Source organism: Rattus norvegicus, chromosome 9, assembly GCF_021556685.1.
Source record: "Rattus norvegicus strain SHRSP/BbbUtx chromosome 9, alternate assembly SHRSP_T2T, whole genome shotgun sequence".
Lineage (NCBI taxonomy): Eukaryota > Metazoa > Chordata > Mammalia > Rodentia > Muridae > Rattus > Rattus norvegicus.
In genome coordinates this window covers 27,671,221-27,683,517 of record NC_141542.1, presented here as the reverse complement: position 1 = coordinate 27,683,517, position 12,297 = coordinate 27,671,221, and the positions used below count along the sequence as shown (strand labels likewise).

General features: G+C 49.3%; 1 protein-coding gene across 11 annotated transcripts; it reads right to left on the bottom strand.

Moving 5' to 3' along the window:
- Positions 1 to 7,940: 7,940 nt before the first annotated feature.
- On the bottom strand, positions 7,941 to 11,328 carry Tspo2 (translocator protein 2). Of its 11 annotated transcripts, XM_087568124.1 has the most exons (7): positions 11,263 to 11,328; positions 10,720 to 10,814; positions 10,472 to 10,599; positions 9,804 to 9,961; positions 9,342 to 9,531; positions 8,529 to 8,670; positions 7,941 to 8,310 (listed from the first exon to the last, which is right to left on the bottom strand). In XM_087568124.1, the coding sequence occupies exons 5-7, from the start codon at positions 9,509 to 9,511 to the stop codon at positions 8,134 to 8,136; spliced, it is 489 nt and encodes a 162-aa protein (XP_087424250.1). In that variant the 5' UTR covers positions 9,512 to 9,531; positions 9,804 to 9,961; positions 10,472 to 10,599; positions 10,720 to 10,814; positions 11,263 to 11,328; the 3' UTR covers positions 7,941 to 8,133. The 11 variants fall into 11 exon arrangements, with proteins under 11 accessions (XP_087424250.1, XP_087424253.1, XP_087424260.1 ...); XM_087568127.1 differs by lacking the exon at positions 10,472 to 10,599 and having other exon boundaries at positions 9,804 to 10,002; positions 10,720 to 10,874; XM_087568134.1 differs by lacking the exon at positions 10,472 to 10,599 and having other exon boundaries at positions 9,342 to 9,436; positions 9,804 to 10,002; positions 10,720 to 10,874.
- Positions 11,329 to 12,297: the final 969 nt, after the last annotated feature.

Genomic DNA, 12,297 nt, shown 5'->3' with positions numbered 1-12,297 from the left:
GTATGTGTGTATATGTATATATGTATGTATGCATGCATGTGTGTGTATCCATGTACTATGTATGTGTATATATATGTGTATGTGTTTATGCATGTATGTGTATATGTATGTGTGTATGTATATGTATATGCATGTGAGTATGTATGTATGTGTGTATGTGAGTCTGTGTATATGCATGTGTGTGTGTATGCATGTATGTATGTATCTCATGCATGTAGGAGTCAAAAGCGGGCATCAGATAGCCTAGAATTACAGGTGGCTGTCAGCCACCCCACATGAATGCTGGGAACTGAACTCCAGCTCTCTGCAAGAGCAGCAAGTGCTCTTAGCTGCCGAGCCATTTCTCTAGGCCTGTTTTGTATATTTTCTGTTGTTTTTCTGTAAATTAGAAAAGGCATCAAGGACCCAGAGATATGGTAGTTTTGTTTATTTGTTTTTGTGGAAATTCCAGTAACTGAGTCCTCAAAAGGTAGTAACCCCAAATGAGTTTCCACAGTGGGCTAGGAATCTGAAACTAGAGGCTCTGTGAGGTAGAAACTTATGGGTTCTTTGGAAAGTCAATTGGATGGTGTTTTGCTGGGGCAAACACATGAAAGGACGTGCCATTGAAACAGACGCAGGAGAGAGCATGTTCTGCTAAAGCAAGCATGTGAAAGGACACGTGATGAAGGACTCTTTGCTAACAACACGCATGTATTGGTCTGCCTTGCATTGTGTCGTTGAGCTGCATTTGCAGTGCCATAAATAGAAAGGCACCAGCAAATGTCTGATGGTGTACTACAGTTCGCTGCCACTTCAAGGATTGGACGCACGTGCTGAGACAAGGCACATGGAGGACACGTGATGTTTGGAGGGTATAAATAGGACTCCACAGAGTGAAGGAGACAGAGCTTGACTTGCTGGTACAGCTAGCTGTGCAACACTTGTGGGTCTCATGCCTTTGCTGATCTTCGCTTCCCTGAGAGAGGCACAGCTGAGACCTTCTCCTGGTGATCCTGTTGGTCCTTCCTGCTGACTCGAGCCGAGGCTGAGGCCTGTCTGTCTCTGCTAGGTCCTGTCGCTAATGCAACTCTACTAAGCTGGACGGCTGGTGTATCCATTAGGTGTTTGCGAGTGAATGAAGCTGCCACTGCCTGCTAACCTGTGACCTGGACTGCTGATTTCCAGACAACACGGACAGGAGTTGCTCTAAAGGATCTTTCTTAACAGGTCCACTCCCTCCTCCCCCATGCTCAACCCATATCTTTTCTTTGGGTTACAAGGGAGGTTAAGGCATTTGAGAACCATTATTAAAAATAAGGCTTGAAAATTTAAAGTTATACATATAGACTCCAAGTTTGTGTCTTCTGCTTGTCTTGAGGGAACTCAGAGTTAGCTCATAGGTATGATGCATCATCTTGGAGGGTCAGCTTAATATCTATATTAGCAAATATTGTAATGTCTGTGGTGATGATGATGATGACAACGACGACGACAATGATGATGATGATGATGATGATAAAATGATCTCGGTGAAGAAAGAGGAGGAGGAGGAAGAAAAGGAAGAAGAAGAAGAGGAAGAAGAAGAAGAAGAAGAAGAAGAAGAAGAAGAAGAAGAAGAAGAAGAAGAAGAAGAAGAAGAAGAAGAAGAAGAAGAAAAAGAAGAAGAAGAGGAAGAAGAAGAAGAGGAAGAAGAAGAGGAAGAAGAAGACAAGGATGATGACAACGGCGAGTACTTCCCAGGTTCGAGTACTTCCCAGGTACTCACTGGTCCAAGGTCATGGTATGAGAACAGAGCTTGGGTAAGAATCATTGTTTTAGTCTGGTCAGATGGGCTCAGTGGGCAAGGTTGCTTACCGTTAAATATAATGACCTGAGTTGTATATCCAAACCCCCCACGGTGAAAGGAGATAAGCCACTCCCACAAGTTACTCTCTGACCTCCGCAGGCATCTCATATACATAAAAACATGTAACAAAAACATTTTTAAAAAACTGAACTAATGAGCTGGGCGGGGGAGGGGAAAGTCTTTGACCCCAGCTCTCAGTGGGCAAAGGCAGATAGATGGATCTCTGGGCTTGAGGTCAGCCTGGCCTACAGAGCAAATCCCAGGACAAGGGCGACACAGAGAAACCCTGTCTCAAAAAAAAATCCATAAAGCAAGCAAGCAAACAAACAAACAAACAGTATATTGTTCTTCTCAGGCATAGCTAAAATTTGTAAATTTAAAACTATTTATTTTTACATTTTTAGTACATGTATTTGTGTGTGGGGAGGGGCATGGGGTCACAGTATACATACAGAGGACAATTTCTGGAAGTCAATTCCCTTCTACTGTGTGGGCCAGGGGATCAAACTCAGGTAAGTAAGTTTGACAGCAACTCTCTTTACCTGAGCCGTTTCCCTGGACCAATTTAAGACTGCTTTTAAAAGTTATGGGGCTGGAGAGATGGCTCAGTGGTTAAGACCACTGGCTGCTCTTGCAGAGGACCTGGGTTCAATCCTAGTACCCACATGGCATCTCACAACTGTCTGTACTCCAGTTCCAGAGGATCTGACACTCCCACACCTATGCACATAAATTAAAATGAAATCAATTATTATTATTCTTTTAAAGTTAGACATGGGGCTGGACAGATGGCTCAGGTCATTAAGAGTGCACACTGCTGTTACAGGGGACTCAAGTTCAGTTCTCAGCACCTATACCAGATGGCTCACAACTGCTTGCGCGCATGCAAGCACACACACACACACACACACACACACACACACACACACACAAACAAATAAAGCTTTTAAAGTTACTGGTATAAATAGAAAGATAAGCAAAGCAAAGCTGTTGCAAAACAAAGTTTTCTTGGACCCATTAATTTTAGGCAAATTCCCACTACTGAACTTGCCCTAGCCATGTTTTAGTAGTTTCATTGATATAACAGACAAACCCACAGGAATGTACAAGGTCAAAAGCCAGTCATTTTGGTCCTATGACCACAGTTGGACTAGCTCACTGATCTGAGGGGGTGATTCCTGGCTGTTAGAAGGTTCAGGGACTACAGCCTGCAACTTGGAGCAGCCTGGTTCTCTCTCAAGGCTGGCTGTTCATTAAACGGCGGCTCCCTGAGCTCCGTGCTAGAATGACTAATATCGGTTGATCCTTTTCTCTGTGCCAGACACCCTTTCTCCCATTATTCCACTGACCCTTTCTCCACAAAGCTGCGAGGTCCCCCGATTTACAGATGAGAACTGTGAAGTCTAGCTGCTGGGAAGTCCTCACGCTGGCCAAGTTAATGAGTGACATGATTGGATTCTGTGTATTCCAACCGAAAGGACAACAGAAACCCCATTTATCTCCGTTTAAGGACCAGGACTGATTTCGGGGGTGGGGGGAGCCACAAGGCACCAACTCCAGGAACAGACCCTAAGTCTCAGAATGGGCCATCTGCGCTGGGCAGCCCTATATCACCCTACCGGTAAATGTTCATGACATAGGAATGCAGACCACTGACCACATGTGAACCCCTAGTACCCGTCAGTGAGATTTTAGATCATCTAATCCTTCTAGACAGTTCCCTGGTTCCCTATCAGATAGCCTGCATACCTGTGTCTGGGCCTTTTGCAGAATGGTTGACCCCCGCAGGCTGGATGTTTCTGCAGAATAAATGCTCCTTGTTTTGCACAGTCTCTGAGTCTGGGGTCTTCCTTCAGTGATTTTCCAACCTTTACATAACTTTCTGCTGGTGGGAAGTTGGAATGGTGCTGATCCAGAGCCAAGTTATTTTGAGCTATCCTTAGCCACCTTAATAGCCATTCTTCACCCACCTCTGCATCTGACCGAACGTGCTTATGGTTCAGAGGTAAACCCTTTAGGAGTGTATTCAAGAATTAATGGCTTCCACCAAGCCGGAAGTTGAGAGTGTCATCAGAGCATCAGAGACCTGCAGCACGCCCTGACCCACATGCCAGCTGGGCTCACCACTGTAGCTGCAAATGATTGATCTGTGACTTTCTTGGTTCTGTCACTGTAAAAACTTCATAAAAATGTTAGCACATTGGAACCTGGAATTTCCAAGCTGAATCTGTATTCCTGGGACATGCTCACTCACATCTGGTTCCAGGATAAACTCCTATTATTCCCTTTGAGGTGTGGGGGTTTTGTGGTGTGTGTATGTGTGTGTGCATGTGTATTTATGTGTGTTTATGTGTGTGTGTGTGCATGTGTGTGTATGTGTATATGTGTGTATGTGTGTGTGCATGTATGTGTGTGCAGGTGTGTGTATGTGTGTGTGTATGTCTATGTGTATGTATGTGCATGTGTGTGTATGTATGTGTGTGCATGTGTGTGCATGTGTATGTATGTATGCGTGTGTATGTGTGTGTATGTATGCGTGTGTATGCGTGTGTATGTATGTGTATGTGTGTGTATGTGTGTGCATGTGTGTGTATGTGTGTATATGTATGTGTAGATGTGTGTGTTGGGTACTATGTGTTCATATGTGAGTGGAGGCCAGAAGCTAATTTTCCTCAGCCACTCTCCAATCTTACTTAATTTTTAAAAAGATTTATTTATTTTATTTTATGCATATGCGTGTTTGACCCGCCATGTATGTTATGAGTGTGCAATGCTTTTGCGCCTGCTTCCAGTGGAGACCAGAAGAGGGCATCAAATTTCTTGGAATTGCAGTTACAGATGGTTGCGAGCCAGCATATGGGTGCTGGGAACTGAACCTTTGCCCTCTGCAAGAGCAACAAACATTTTTAGCTGCTGAGCCAATTCTCCAGTCCATAATCACCACCACCACCACCATCACCAGCAGCAGCAGCAGCAGCAGCAGCAGCAGCAGCAGCAGCAGCAGCAGCACCACCACCACCACCACCACCACCACCACCACCACCACCACCACCACTACCATCTTTTTGGATACAGGGTCTCTCTGTGAAGCTCTGGCTGTCCTAGAATTCACTATGTAGATCAGGCTGGCCTTGAACCCATAAAGATCCACCTGCCTCTGCCTCTTGAATGCTGGGATGTATTCAGAGTGCTGAAACCAGAGGCATGAGCCACCATACCTAGCTTCTACATTATTGTTTTTATTATTATTATTATTATTATTATTATTATTATTATTATTATTAATTTTAGCTTGGGGCTTTCACTGAATCTTCTGTTAGGGTGGCCGGCTAGCCAGGCTCATCCATGCCCTGTTTCTGCATCCTAGCACTGAGGTTACAGAGTGCTGCTTTGCGTGGCTTTTCTGTGGACGGCAGGGATCTGGCCCCATGCTTGCACAGCAAACAGTTTACCAAGTGAGCCATCTCTTCAGCCCCCAAGAGTGGTGTTTTCGTATCAGCACCTCCAATGCACGAGTCTGGGGAACTTTTCACAGGTCCACCACGATAGTCTGCCTCCAGGACTTGACTACCAGCCTCTGCAGTCTACTGTCTCTAGCCTCCAGGGTGATCCGACTCTCACGTGCCAGGTCACTGGCCACACTGTGGGGAGCAAGGCTCTACACAGAACAGTGGTTCACCACATGGTTGCAGAATCAGAAGTTTCTAGAACTATGCAATCCCTTTTCCACTCCATCCAATAGCAAGGGTGGGGGCAAGGGGCAATGGCATTTTGATTTTCCTTTTTCGAAGGGTGACAATGTGTTCATTTGCTGCTTCATTTTATCCATCAAAGGTATTTGAGTATCTACATTGGTCTCTGCTCTCTCTGCAGAGAGAAAAGTGGGCAGATCGCATGCTTGCTCTGCTGGGGACAGGTGACCTGCCCTGCCAGCCTGAGCTTCCCTTCATGGAGGAAGAGAGACCACAGCGTTGGTGGGTAAGTTCTAGAAAGGGCCGCTGTGTACCCTTCTCAAATACTGATGCTACATGGGGCCTTTCTTTTGGCAGACTTTGCTTCTTTCCTGACAGACTTCACTTTGCTTTAGATTCCAAATTGGGTTCACAGGACCACTGACTGCAGGAGTTAGGCTCTGAGAAGTGACCCCAGCCTAGAACCCTTGAACTTCAGTGGGCCAAAATGGTGCAGAGCCCAGTCAACACGAGGATGTCAGGAGCCCACCCCCGAAGTTACCAAGACAGAGTTGTAATTGGGGCTCCAGGGATATGCATTTCATAAGTGCTGCAGTGTCCTGGTGCTCACACACTTATGGTCAGTCCTCGCCATATCCAGGGAGGTTCCAGAGTGGGTATCCCACAAGCATTGGTGCCCAGGCCTCCTCCCTGGAGTGTCTGGTTAGTGTTAGACACTGTCTTGTGCTGGGTGTGGCAGTTAATACATGCAATCCTAGCATTTGAGAGGCGGAAGCAGCAGGTACACAAGTTCAAGGCCAGCTGAGGCTACATAAGTAAGACCTTGTTTCAAAACACCGCCAACAGGGGTTAGGAAGATAGCTCAGGGGTTAAAGTGCTTTCTGCATGACTGTGAGGACTTCCAGAAACCCATACAAATACCAGTTAGGCTTGAGAGCCCACCTGAACTCTAGCCTTAGAAGGCAGAGATGGGATCCCCAGGGCAAGCTGGGGTTTGACCGGGGGACACTGCTTCAATGAAAAAGGTAGATAAGTGATTGAGGGCATTTCTAGTCAGGCCTCCAGAGGCATGAAAACATGGGTATACACATAAAATCTACATGTACTCACACACATAATACCCCACACACATGCAAAAAACATACATCTAACACACACAAACATGCACACACACAATACGGGGGTGGCAGGGTGCCACAAACAACTCCCTTATGCTCCTACTCCATTTCCCATCATGCCTCAGGTGGAGACCCCTTGTTGAAAGATGTGGAGTCCTTTAGCTCGCCATGTACAGGGATCAAGGGCACAGCCCCACCTACTTCTTCCTTCGATGAAGGCTTTGGAATGGAGGTAGAAAAAAAAAAAAAGAGGAGGGAGGAGACAAAATGGAACCGCCACTGAGGCCATCTGCAGAGGAGGAAGCAAGAGCCAAGGTGTCCAAGAAGCTCAGCTGGTTTCTCCTCTCGACCCCCTGTACTCCCCTCCTCCTTTCAGACCTTCCCTTGTAGCAGTAATGCGTGGATATAAATAATTGAAGATGAAAGCCTAATGAAAATAAAATAAGCCAGCTGTTAGCTAATCAGAGCTCATCTCATAGTACTTAGCATGACCCACGTAATAGGCAGTAGAGTTACACTATCTATCAACATACCATGTAAAAGTGTACTGTATGGTGTTAAGTTTCAAACCCAGGACCAGCAGCTGAGGTGCCTACTTAGCCTATCAAAGCAGACCTGGACTCCAGGTTCTCCCCGTACACCCTGCCCCCAACCCTGAACTTTCCAGCCCAAGCGCTGGACTGCCCTTCCCTCCGAGGCTCTTCCCTATCAGAGGACAACCTGTGCCACAAGGGGCTTGGGATCATTGGGCTATCACAGGAACTTTATCTGCTGAGGCATTGTGCTGCCCCTCAGCCCTGTTTACTCTCTTTTTCTGTTTTGCTTTTATGCGCTATTTCAAGATTTTTTTTTTTTAATTTGCTGTATAGTCGAGGATGACCTTGAACTCCCGGTTCTCCTACTCCCATTTCCCGAATGCTGCTGGAGTGACAGGAGTGCACCACACACATGCACGCATGGACACATACGGTGTGCACACATCTGCATGTAGTGTATGGTGTGTCCCCGAGCGTGTCATAGTGCTCACGCGCGGTTCAAGGACAACTTTTGGAAGTAATTTTTTTCTCCCTTTAACACTGTGGATCCCAGTGATAGGAATTGGGTTTCTATCTGTTTTGCTGGCAAGTCCTGTACCTGCTGAGCCATGTTACTGGCCCAGTTCTGCTCCTGAGGGGAGTGCTAAGCCCTGTGCTGGGCTTGGGGAGGCATGTGAGAGGGAAGGTGGTCCACTCGCCACTCCTACAGAAGCTTCCACTCTGCAACCCTGTATCCCAGGCATCCACACTCACCTCACGTCAGGCCTTCAGGGTCAACAACAGGGTTTTATTGTGTGTCAGAAAGCGCCCCTTGTTTTCTACATCTCTCAAGTGTAAGGAGATAGGGCAGCAGGAAGATCCAGGAGTGTGGCCACACCACTTAGCCCCACAGCTTCTCCGCTTTCTTGCCGTCCTCCCTCCTTCTGTATCCAGGTGCTTCAGTTGCTCTTCTTGGGTGGCTAAGGCTGGTACGACGGACACAGGCTGTCCCTCCACAGGCGGTAGGTGATGGCGGTGGTCACAGTGAGCCAGGCCAGGTAGGGCAGCAGGAGCAGAGCAGCCAGCTTGTTGATTGGTTGCCAGATAAGCACCATACTTGCCACCAGTCCATAGAGCAGTAAGAGGTCCAGGAGGGCCTGGGCAGAAGCGTTGGGAGGATGCAGCCATTGTTTCTCACGAGCCAGGACCCTCTGCCTTCCTACGGTACTCTGACCCAAGAGATCCCATCCCTGGGGCACTCTGCACACTGTAGGGATTTTGAATGTGTCGCCTGCTGGTTCCTGATATCAACTATATGGCGAGGAGCCCTCTAGTTTCACATTCTTCTCCCATCATGGAACACCGCGTGCCTTACCAGCCCGGGGCTGTCAACTACCAAGAACAGCATCAAGAAGGTCCAGCTGAGGGCCAGCTGGAAAGAGTAGAGGCCGAGGGGCAGGGCTAGGGACCACCGGAAGCCCCCTCCGAGGTCCTTCCATACCAGGTAGGAGGCGTAGCTGCAGAGAGAAGGTGTTCTGTAGAATAAAGGTCCTCTGCCTACGGCCTCTTCTCTGTCAAGGGAGTGACCTGCCTCTGGCTTGTGGGCAGGTGGGTGTGAGCATCACTGAGGGCCAAGGGAGAGGCTAGAGAGATGCTTCAGCAGTTAAGAACACTTCCTGCTGGGGCTGGAGAGACGGCTCAGTAGTTAAGAGCACTGACTGCTCTTCCAGAGGTCCTGAGTTCAATTCCCAGCAACCACATGGTGGCTCACAGCCATCTGTAATGGGGTCCGATGCCCTCTTCTGGTGTGTAACTGAAGATAGTTACAATGTACTCGCATACATAAATAATTTTTTTTTTTAAAAAAAGTCCTTCCTGCTCTTCACTTCCTGTTCTTCTAGAGGACATACGTTTGGTTCCCAGTGAGATCCGATGCCTTCTTCTGACTGCCGTAGGCACTCACACGTAACATATACTCACACAAACATGCGCAGAGACAGACACACAGACACAGACACTCGTACACATAAAGTAAGATAAAACTGGGAGAGCTTGTGGAAGGAAGTGGGTGGGAGGAGTTGGGTATCCTGGAGAAGAGGCAGGAAGTGGGGAGGCTTGGAGAGGAGTTGTTGGAGTCTTGGATATACAGGACACTTTTGCTCCCGCCGCTGCAAAGCCACACACTCACCCCATGACAGAGTAGATGGTCGCCCACACGAGCAATATGACCTTGTGGGGTGGGCACCAAGGTAACTTCTTCTCATCCTCACACCGACTGGATAGCTGATGAGTGAACATCCAAATCAGGATGGGCCCCAGGAGGGGCACACCCACAAAGACAGGTCCTTGAAGCTGCATTCTCCACAGAGGGGCAAGATCTGGGGAGGCAGAGAGCATGCTGGGATAAGCCTTCCTCTGTCCTTCTCTTGGGCCTCCAAACCTTATAATTAATTACCCAGCCAGAGTTCCTCACTGGAGATCTAGTCGTGGAGATCCCCCTGTCTTGAGCCCAGTTCTAGTCCTGACCCCTGACCGTCTCTAGTACCCCGCCCCCCTTTCTGGGCCTTATGTTCCCCTCCTACGCCACTCAGCAGACACGGCGGGGGGCGTGGACCACTTCAGTGAGGTTAATCTGGAGTGGGCACATTACTTTCTCTACAGTGGCCATCTGACTCCTGGAAGTCAGGACCAGGTTTGATCTTTATCTCCCTCCAGAGGCGTCACGGGGCTGCCAGGCAGATTACAAGCGGTTGGTGTCTCAAAGACCGTGTCTCACTGAAGCTGACGGTGACCATCGTGGAAGTAACACTGTTGTGTAGAGATTTCCTCTGAATCAAAGCATCCTTTTCCTGCAAGGAGGAGGGAGGAGGGAGGAGGGGGGAGGGGGGAGGGGGGAGGGGGGAGGGGGGAGGGGGGAGGGGGGAGGGGGAGGGAGGGAGGAGGGAGGAGGGAGGAGGGAGGAGGGAGGAGGAGGGGGGAGGGAGGAGGGAGGGAGGAGGGAGGAGGGAGGAGGGAGGGAGGAGGGGGGAGGGAGGAGGAGGGGGGAGGGAGGAGGGAGGAGGGAGGAGGGAGGGAGGAGGGAGGAGGGAGGAGGAGGGGGGAGGGAGGAGGGAAGAGGGGGAGGGAGGAGGGAGGAGGGAGGGGGGAGGGAGGAGGGAGGAGGGAGGAGGAGGGGGGAGGGAGGAGGGAAGAGGGGGAGGGAGGAGGGGGGGAGGGGGGAGGGGGGAGGGAGGGGGGAGGGAGGAGGGAGGAGGGAGGAGGGAGGAGGGGGAAGGGGGGGAGGGAGGAGGGGGAAGGGAAACTTATTCGTTGGTTCACCATGCTGGACTTAGATGGGACTGTTTCTTTAAGTTTTCATCAGTGTCCTTTCTGGGGCAAAAAGATGTTTGTCCATATCTCCCCAGGAAGTCACACGGCAGCCATGTTCTGAATGTAGGAGCCAGGGACTGCTGGGACAGTTATAGTCCCAATTGTCCTACTCGTCAGCCCCAATCTTATCTCTTTAGACCAGACTGGCACACTCAAGAGGTTGGTCTGCCCAATTCAGGCGTGGCCAACGGACGTACACTGTAGATCCCTTTCTCTGAAGGCTTCACTCTCGACTGGCTGCTCCTGGTGCCCCAGGATGTGCTCCACATCTCTCCATTCCCACAGGTCTGGTCTGTAAACACAGATGCCCAGATTTCTGGTGGCCTGACTTTCAAGGCCACAACAGTCTGGTCTTTGATTAAAAAAAAAAAAAGTCATGGTCATTTGCATCTCATTTACATGTTGCTTTCTCTGTGTGCCATTTGCATGTAGGCCAAAGTTTAGACTCTCCTCCAGCTAAGGGCCCAGCCAGTATCAATCTTCTCAGTTGCTTACGGTATTTCAGCCTCTGTCTTAAGATCAATGGAACTTGACAGAAATAAAAATCCGATTGTTTTGGTGTGCTAGAGTGACTGACAGATCATGGTGCGTATCTGCCTCTCACTGTCTACTTAGCCGCCTTCCCATCTCCCTACCTCAGGGTTTTTAATCCAATGCTGGAGTCTCTCTCACTGACTGGGCTCACTCTCTTTTTACCTGCTATCCATCAATCCTCCTGTCCCCAGGCCTTCCTGACTTACCTCAGGCACACACCTCCCAGGCCTGATGATTCAGGATGTGTATAAGGCACAAGCCAACGAGAGACTGGAAAGAGGTGGAGCCAAGCTCCTGGTCAACCTGCCCTTCTCTGATAAAAAGGGAGATGACATTGTGGGGGAGTCTCTCTTGCTATGTGCATGAGCGCTCCTATCCACAAGCTTCTCCCTGATCTGTTAGAGTGTGTGTGCGTGTGTGTGTGTGTGTGTGTGTGTGTGTGTGTGTGTGTGTGTGTGTGTGTGTGTGTGTGATAGTAGGGATTAAATGAGCCCAGGGTTTATGTTTATTTTCAAACACTCCACCATGGAACTTCTCCTTCTCATCTTCCCCCTCACCTCAGTTGCTTCTTGATCTTTGCTGAGAGCCCCCTTGATGCTGAGATCTGGACCGTCTGTAAATAACCCAGCCTGGAGCCACATTCCAATTGGTACCTACGCTTTCTGTATGTCCCAGCTCTGTGTCCCTGGGGATGGTAGGGACCCTCAGATTTCCCTAGAGCCTTTCTGGAAGCAGATGGTCACCAAGTGAGGCCAGCACCAGCTTTGGAAATGAGTTCATGATCCATGAACACGGTCCCTGATTACAGCCTCCCGGTTGGCTGGGAACTGGAAGTTGGCAGGGCTTCCCCAGCCGCCAAGCACTTTGTGCTTCAGAGATGAAGGTGGCAGGCAGTGGAGGTGGGTAGGGAATCTGGGCAGGAGTGGCCCGGTGCTTTCTGGCAATGTTCTACCTCCAGGCCACCATGAAGGGGGTCAGGGGAGAATGACCCTGTCTGCTGGCAAAGTCCAGGTTTCTGTGTGACTCAGACAGCTTTGTGTAACAAAGAAAGACACCTCCCCTGTTTGTTCCCTGTCAGGATTCTGGGCACCCTTCCTTGCTTGTCCTTAGGCTCCAGGTCCCCTTTACCAGGCTGGCTGCTTTCCATGGATACCTAGTGGCATTCAAAGAAGCTCTCTGGTGTGTATTTATCTCCTTCTCTTTCCCAACTATTCCCAAGGGTGCAAGCGGAGGAGAAGGGG